Source organism: Gigantopelta aegis, chromosome 5 (assembly GCF_016097555.1).
Source record: "Gigantopelta aegis isolate Gae_Host chromosome 5, Gae_host_genome, whole genome shotgun sequence".
Taxonomy (NCBI): Eukaryota; Metazoa; Mollusca; class Gastropoda; order Neomphalida; family Peltospiridae; genus Gigantopelta; species Gigantopelta aegis.
In genome coordinates, this window is record NC_054703.1 from 10,999,706 (window position 1) to 11,008,927 (window position 9,222).

General features: G+C 37.8%; 1 protein-coding gene across 1 annotated transcript; it reads right to left on the reverse strand.

Moving 5' to 3' along the window:
- Positions 1-1,766: 1,766 nt before the first annotated feature.
- Positions 1,767-6,159, reverse strand: LOC121373247 (zinc finger protein 492-like). The gene is made up of 2 exons (XM_041499756.1): positions 6,130-6,159; positions 1,767-3,253 (listed from the first exon to the last, which is right to left on the reverse strand). Exon 2 carries the CDS (start codon positions 3,142-3,144, stop codon positions 2,209-2,211), a length of 936 nt encoding a protein of 311 aa, XP_041355690.1. The 5' UTR covers positions 3,145-3,253; positions 6,130-6,159; the 3' UTR covers positions 1,767-2,208.
- Positions 6,160-9,222: the final 3,063 nt, after the last annotated feature.

Genomic DNA, 9,222 nt, shown 5'->3' on the forward strand with positions numbered 1-9,222 from the left:
GAAATTATGAAACGAGCAGCTTGTACAAAATGTTTTATTCAAGAGTTAACAACGAAAAGCAAAATGATTTATCCATCACCTATAATGAGATGAACATGAAGTAAACAAAGCATTTTGAGAGTACTGCTAAAACAATGCACGTTTCCTACCAGGCCCCACACAATTTCTCTGCAGATCAAGGGTGATAACAAGCACCATATGGGACTTAGAGATTTCTGCTAAAACATTATCTTAAGTTGATGAGCACAACTTCATATGGATAATTTCGATTTCTGTCCGAGTCATAGCCCTTGAATAAATTTGCATGAACGACAAACTTTATGTGCTAAAAAAAAAAAAGAAAAAAAAAAAAGGAAAAGAAAAAAATAAGAAGAATAAAAAAGGTAAATCGTCATGAAACTCAAACAGTGGTATATAGCTGCACATGACAAAGTTATTAGAACATTTGAAATCCATATTTTGAGGCATTGTAAAAAAACATATAGGGCCGAATTTACTAAGACTGTTTATGCCTTACACGCGTTTAACTACACACATGTACAATGCTTAAACACATGTTTATGCCTTACACGCGTGTAACTACACACATGTACAATGCTTAAACACATGTTTATGGCTTACACGCGTGTAACTACACATATTTAAAATGTTTAAACACTTGTTTATGCCTTACACGCGTGTAACTACACACATGCACAATGCTTAAACACCTGTTTATGCCTTACACGCGTGTAACTACACACATGTACAATGCTTAAACACCTGTTTATGCCTTACACGCGTGTAACTACACACATGTACAATGCTTAAACACCTGTTTATGCCTTACACGCGTGTAACTACAAATATTTACAATGTTTAAACACCTGTTTATGCCTTACACGCGTGTAACTACGTAAATTTATTTATTTATTTATTTATTCAACATCGACAATTTACAACATTATATTACCAACGCCTCTCTATTTTGAACTCGGATCATTTGCCATCATCAAACTCAAAGCTGTCCTTTTTTAGAATTGTGTGACGCCCATTTACAAACCTGATTCTAGCTCAAAGAGAGTAACTTTTACCTACCCTAAGAATTTAAATTTATATTGTATCATTATTGTAAATTAATATATGAAATGTCTCCTCATAATTTCACTGGTGTAGTGGTTATGTCATTGGACTTCAGGCTGGTAGGTACTGAGTTCGTTTCCCACCTGAGGCAATGGGGGATTGTTCATGCCAGTACCGGGTTCAACCCAGAGTGATTGCACCATTTGACTCAATGAGTAGGTGTAAGGCCACATGTACCGAGTTTCACCCACTTCACGAGTGCGATTATGGGTTTGTCTCCCAAGTGTATGCCCCACACGGGGGATGATTACCCGGCATGCAATGCAGGTTCCGTGTACCCCGGACTCGTGTGATACCTTGATAACTAACTGAGAGCAAGTGTGAAGCACGGATCTGTCAAGTAGTCCCATATCGAAATGGAAATAATGTGGCTTCATCATTCATATCATCATCCATGTTTGTAATGTCAAAAAAATTCCCCCAAACTAACAACTTTGTATTTGTTAAACGCTTGTGGAATGAATGAATGAATGAACGACACCCCAGCACAAAAATACACATCGGATATTGGGAATCACAAAATGTGTGTGGCGTTTAAAAAAAAAAAAAAAAAAAAACAACTATCTAATTTAGAGGAGAAATTTAAGTTATGTTCGTCACGTCTAGGTCTGTTGAAAGGTTTAACACCAATGTGAATCAATATATGACGTTTCAAATGCGATTTTATTTAGAAATAATTTTCACAAACCTCACATTTGAAAGACTTGGTACCAGTGTGAACGAATATATGATGTTTCAAGTGTGGCCTCTGTTAGACATACTTTTCAAATACGTCACAACTAAACGACTTAACATCAATGTGAACTAGCGTATGTTGTTGCAAGTGGCAACTTAGTTTGAAACGTTCTGCACAAATCTCACATTTGAAACATTTGACATCAGTGTGAATCCACATATTCTGTTTCATGTGGGACTTCTGTGAGAAACGCTTTTTAACACACTCCACAACTAAACAGGTTAACACACCAGTCTTTGTTCTGACAGAAAACAACTTCACACAACCCACAACTAAAAGGCTTCACACCAGTATGAACTGGTATAAGTCCGTTCAAGAAGAAGTTCCAAGACAAGCATTATGCACATGCCTCACGTAAAAGGCTTAACGCCAGTGTGAATCAACAAATGTCTTTTCAAGGAAGAATTTAGTGAGAAACGTTTTGCACACATCTCACACTTAAAGGGCTTAACACCAGTGTGAATCAACATATGTCTTTTCAAGAGCGAATTTTGTGAGAAGCATTTTACACACACATCACATTTAAAATCCTTCACGCCAGTGTGAACCAACATATGTGTTTTCAAGTGAGAATTTTGTGAGAAAGATTTTTCACATACCTCACATTTAAAAACCTTCACGCCAGTGTGAACCAACATATGCCTTTTTAAGATGGAATCGCAAGGGCAACATTTTGCACAAACCTCACATTTCAAATGTTTGACACCAGTATAAATCAACATATGCCGTTTTAATTGATAATTTTGTGAGAAACATTTTGCACATACTTCACATTTAAAAGACGTAACTCTGTTGTGGATCAGCAAATGATTTTTCAAGGAAGAATTCTGTGAGAAACATTTTGAACATATCTCACAATTAAAAGACTTAAGACCAGTGTGAACCAACATATGTCGTTTTAAACCAGAACTGTTATAGAAACATTTTGCACATACCTCACAATTAAAAGACTTAACACCAGTGTGAACCAACATATGTTGCTTTAACCCAGAACTGTTATAGAAATATTTTCCACAGTCTGCACATTTGAAAGACCTAACACTAGTGTGAATGGACATATGGTATTTCAAAGAAATATTATGATGAAAACACTTTCTGCACACCTCACACTGATATGGTTTTTCATCAGTGTGGATTCTCATATGCTGCTTAATGTGACACTTGTAAGAGAAACACTTTAAGCACATCCCACATTGGAAAGGTTTCTCAGAAGAATGATCAGGGTTGTTTTCACAATGTTTTGACGAGACCTCGCGTTCGACACATCTATCAACACTGTTTGACATGCTGCATGTTTGACAGTGCACCTTCGTAGTTGTGATTGATTCCACAATGTCTTATTTCGTTAGAAGCCTCTCGGACACCAGTCAGGGATGAACATTGTCACGAGAAGTACTGAAACAGAACCAGTAACTAGATAAATAAAACAAAAACTAAGACTTGAACAACATTCCCAGAATTTTCATATTTCGATATAACACAACTAACACTCTGTATTTTGTGTAAATGGTTTTATTTCTTGAATGGTAAGAAATGCTGATGTGTGTCTAGTTTGCGTTTATAATCAACTAATACATCCTGAAGATAATAGCTACGTTTAATGTTTGTTTAGATTTTATGCCTAATGTTTTTTTGCAAGGCACTTGTGACTTCATGTTATCAGTTTAAAATTGAATTAAACTAGAAATGAAAAACAAAATAGTGCAATACTTTCTGAAATGTTTATCTGGTACTCATCATCATTCTCTGTTCACACCTACCTTGATCATTTCAACATGTTCTTGTTTATACAAGTTCGGGGCGCGGGAAGTGGGTCATAACCTCTATTGGAGGTTGGGGGTACAAACCATACGTTTATGTTTATTGATATAGAACAGGACAAAATAAGCGTACAATTTCGTCCTCGAATGGGGAGAACAGCTCCCACCCCTCCCCGGTACTTGCAATCGAAATATCAATTTCTAACTATTATTTTCTTCTTTCTTTATATTTTGTTCGAGATATTTATTACTAGTTTGAAATATGCATATTTTATTTTAAAAGTATCACACGGAAAAATTACAAATGGGAACAGAAAATAATCGCAAATGATCGAACTTGACAGAATGATCCGAGGTGTCACAACACTGACATTCCGATCCCGTGTTCTATTTCGACTTTTAGATATTAAAGACTGTAACATCATCTGCCGACAATAAATTTATTTGTCGGCAAAATTACGCAATGCATGATACAAGTTAAAAATGTAATTTACGTGAACCTCAAGATACATTGAAAATTTATAATTAAAGTTATTGATGAAAAACAGCAATCAGGTCAACACAAAGCATCGATCAAACGGTCCCAAGAAGGCTATTGTTCACACGTTGTTCGGACTATGTAAGTAGGACGATTTGCGGACTACGATAAGTTCTCGATTGTTTTTGCTAATATATAAATCGTGTTCTATTCAGTAATTAATTGGGGGTGGTTTTGCACATTATTTAGCATTGAAACAAAACAAGAAACTAACATAACTTTTGGTCTCTGGATCGGCTACATGTAGTAAACCTGTCCTAACTCGGTCTCTAGATCGGCTACATGTAGTAAACCTGTCCTAACTCAGTCTCTAGATCGGCTACATGTAGTAAACCTGTCCGAACTCAGTCTCTAGATCGGCTACATGTAGTAAACCTGTCCTAACTCAGCAACCGAAATCACCAATCAATTCACGATTATATCGGCCCGTGGTAAGAACAGGAATGGGTAGGTCTCACAATCTCTAATGAGGGGGTCACAATCTCTAGTGGGAGAGATGTGTGTGTGTGTGGGGGAGGGGGTCAAAGCCAAATCTGTATTTATATAGATGAAAATATCGACTTGATTGTGATCCACGAGTGGGGAATGTTTGTTATATCCAATTGAAATTCTGTCCGAGTTGTCTGTCCAGGATTAATGGATAGTTAAAGAAATATCAGTGTAGTGGCCTTGCACCTATACAGCGAGTCGATAAACCTCACTTTGGGTGCATGCCAGCACCCGATTGCAAACCCAGCACATGTAAGCCTTAACTCCGATAGCCTAACCAGGAAACATTTTGTTTTTAATAATTTTAATTATCGATATTTCTAGTCAACTAAAATCTGATTAGGAACTATTGTTTAACGTTTTAAAAGTGTGTATCGAACTGTGGAAAATTACTGGAAACCGAATAACACACTCATGTTCTTGTTAACAATTTCTAATATCTTTTAGCGAAACTTTTTTTTATGTATATCTTTTTTTTTTTTTTTCTGTTTTCTTTTTGCCTTTTTAAATAATATATGCCAATATAATTGAAACTGTGCATACCTATTATTTAAATTATATGTAGTTCGAGATGTTTGTTTATTAAAAAAGCTACCTGGGATGTCTGTCCAGGACAGTGGACTAGTTGTTAGTGGTTACTGAGAGAAAAGAGGGAGTAGGGCCTTACACCTACCCATTAAGTCGTTAAAACTCGCTCTGGGTGGGAGCCGGTACCGGGCTGCAAACCCTGTACCTACCAGCCTTGAAGAGCTACCATTCGGCATACTAAATCAAATTAAAAATTAGCTCCCTTTTCCTGTTACAAAATTACTTCAAGAAATGTGCACAAAACTTTACTATTTTTGTCTTAATCCTACGCGATATTCAAAATTCAATAGCACCAAAAATGCATGTTACACACTATGACCTGACCTGACCTGACCTGACTGAGGCTGTTACCTATCTCACTCAGATGCTGACAGACAATGAATGGAAACCGAAATAACACACTAACTATATTTTTATCAATTTCTAATATCTTATGTGAAGCATTTATGATTTACATTTTTTTCTCTCCTTTGTTTTGTTTCTTTATTTATATAAATAAATAAAACGTGGCTATATAATACAAATGTGCATATTTATTATTTTAAATATATTTAGTTCTAGATGTTTGTCAGTAGTGTAAGACATGCATAGTGTATTTAAAAAGTATCACGCAGAAAGAATTATAAATGGCAACGAAAAAAGTATCGCAACTCATCGAATTTGTCAGGATCCGTGGTGTTAAAACAAAAACAGTCCGATGTCGTGTTCTATTTCTACTATCAGCTATTACAAACTGTAGCATTATCTGCCGACAATACATTTATTTGTGGACAAAATTAGGCAATAAATACAAGTTAAAGAGTGATTTACGTGAACCTTAACATATATTGGAGAATTGTACTTAAATTTCTAGACGAAAAACGTACAAATTGCTCTAATACACTGAATAAACTTACCGAACAACAATGAAGTCAACAAAAATAAAACGGTCCCAAGAAGGCTATTCTGACCCGTTGTTCGGACTATGATATGCGGACTATGATTTATTATTTACCTTCTTTTTTTTTCTCCTTTATTTTCTAATAACTGATTTAGTTGGAGGGCGAGTATAATTGATATAAATAGAGGGCGAGTATAACTGATATAGAGGGTGAGCATACTTGAAACAGGGCGAGACGAGCTGACAGAGGTGCAGGGCTAGTATGATATAGACAGAGGGTGAATATAATAAATATAGATAGAGGGCGAGTATAACTGATATAGAAAGAGGGCGAGTATAACTCATAGAGATGGAGGGCGAGTATAACTGATATAGACAGAGGGTTGGTATAACTAATAGAGATAGAGGCGAGTATAACTCATAGAGGTGGGGGGTGAGTATAACTGATATAGATGGAGGGATAGCATAGCTGATAGAGATGGAGGGAAAGCATATCTGATAGAGATAGAGGGCGAGTATAACTGATAGAGGTGGAGGCAGAGCATAACTGATAGAGACAGAGGGCGAGTATAACTGGTAGAGATGGCGAGTATAACTGATAGAGGTGGAGGCAGAGCATAACTGATAGAGACAGAGGGCGAGTATAACTGGTAGAGATAGAGGCGGATATAAATGAAATTGAGGGCGAGTATAACTGATAGAGATAAAGAGCTAGTATAACTGATAGAGACAGAGAGCGAGTATAACTGATATAAATTGAGGGTAAGTATAACTGATATAGATAGATGGCGAGAATAACTGATAGAGATGGACGACAAGATTAACTGATACATAGGGAGAGCGAGTATAACTGATTGATATGGAGGAAGAGTATAACTGATAGAGATAGAGGGGAGTTCGGAATATAGCTGATATAGATGGAAGACAATTATACCTGATAGCGATAGAGGCGAGTATAACTGATATAGATAGAAGGAGAGTTCGGAGTATAGCTGATAGAAATGGAAGACAATTATACCTGATAGCGATAGAGGGGAGTATAACTGATACAGATGGAGGGCGAATATAACTGACAGATAGAGGGCTATTATAACCGACAGAGATGGAGGGCGAGAATAACTGATAGACATGGCGAGCGAGAATAACTGATGGAGATGGAGGGCGAATATAACTCACTGATTGAGATAGAAGCGAGTATAACTGATAGAGATGGAGAGCGAGTATAACTGATGGAGATGGAGAGCGAGTATAACTAATAGAGATGGAGAGCGAGTATAACTGATAGAGATGGAGCGCTAGTATAACTGATTGAGATGGAGGGTGAGTATAACTGATAGAGATGGAGAGCGAGTATAACTGATAGAGATGGATAGCGAGTATAACTGATAGAGATAGAGGGCGAGTATAACTGATAGAGATAGAGGGCGAGTATAACTGATAGAGATATAAGTGATTATTATATATGTATACTATAGATCCTGAAATTAATGCGATCATAATATTAATGCGAACAATGCGAGTTCGTATTATTCACATTAATAATATTACACATTTATTTCTATATTTGTATATTTGTGCCATGTTATTAAAACATAACTCCCCAAAATAAAAGTATAATATATTTATAAAACAGAACTTTAAAACAATTCATTGTAGGCAAGACAGACTAAGTGTCGAATAGTCCAGCAAGTTATGTGTCACATGCTATTAAAACAAAAAAGAAGATTAAAATTGTAATACATCTATAAAACAAGTGGAACAACATTCATCGTAGACGAGACAGACTAACTGTTCAATAGTGCAGCGAGATGCCAGCATCGTGTGACGATTGAAGGGTCTCTGAACACCCTGTCAAAAACCGACACGATTCATCGCGCGTGAATGGGTTTTAGCACGCCAATATTGCCGTCGATTTTGTCTTTGTTTTTTACTGTTCAAGTTCCCTACCGGCCTCGGTGGCGTAGTGGTTAAGCCATCGGACTACAGGCTGGTAGGTACAGGGTTCGCAGCCCGGTACCGGTTCCAACCCAGAGCGAGTTCTTAAGGGCTCAATGGGTAGGTGTAAGGCCACTACACCCTCTTCTCTCTCACTAACCACTAACAAACTAACAACTAACCCACTGTCCTGGTCAGGCAGCCCAGATAGCTGAGGTGTGTGCCCAGGACAGCGTGCTTGAACCTTAATTGGATATAAGCACGAAAATAAGTTGAAATCAATCAATCAATCAAGTTCCCTACAGCTGCCGGCGGGACGTAGCTCAATGGTAAAGCGTTCGCCTGATGCGCGGTCGGTCTGGGAACGATCCCCTTCGGTGGACCCATTGGGCTATTTCTCGTTCAAGCCAGTGCTCCACAACTGGTGTAACAAATGTGGTGGTGTGTACTATCCTGTATGTGGGATGGTGGTAATAAAAGATCCCTTGCCGCTAATCGAAAAAGAGTAGCCCATGAAGGAAGGAAATGTTTTATTTAACGACGCATTCATCACATTTTATTTACGGTTATATGGCGTCAGACATATGGTTAAGGACCACACAGATATTGAGAGAGGAAATCCGATGTTGCCACTTCATGGGCTACTCTTTTCCATTAGCAGCAAGGGATCTTTTATATGCACCATCCCACAGACAATGTAACACATACCACGGACTTTGATATACCAGTCGTGGTGCACTGGCTGAAGCAAGAAATAGCCCAATGGGTCCACCGACGGGGATCGATGCCAGACCGACCGCGCATCAAGCGAACGCTGTACCACTGTGGCTACGTTCCGCCCCCGAGTAGGTCATGAAATGGCGACAGCGGGTTTCCTTTCTTAATATCTGTGTGTCTGACGCCATGTAACCGTAAATAAAATGTGTCGAGTGCGTCGTTAAATAAAACATTTCCTTTCTTCCTTTCCTACAACTGTATACACGTTACGTAAATGATTGCCGCAAAATCAATAGAAACTAAACAGGTTAACTGATGTGTACACAACCATGTCAGTGAGTTGATATCACTGACGACGCTTGTAACGTGGACTTAATTAAAAAGTACACAGACGTGTGGCGTTACAGATCGGACAGTTCGTGTTTCAAAGGGCGGCTACTCGCATTAATTTCATGTC

What these genes read in the sequence shown, in the direction of transcription:
- LOC121373247 (XM_041499756.1), bottom strand. Translation starts at nt 3,144, where the DNA reads ATGTCAAACAGTGTTGATAGATGTGTCGAACGCGAGGTCTCGTCAAAA.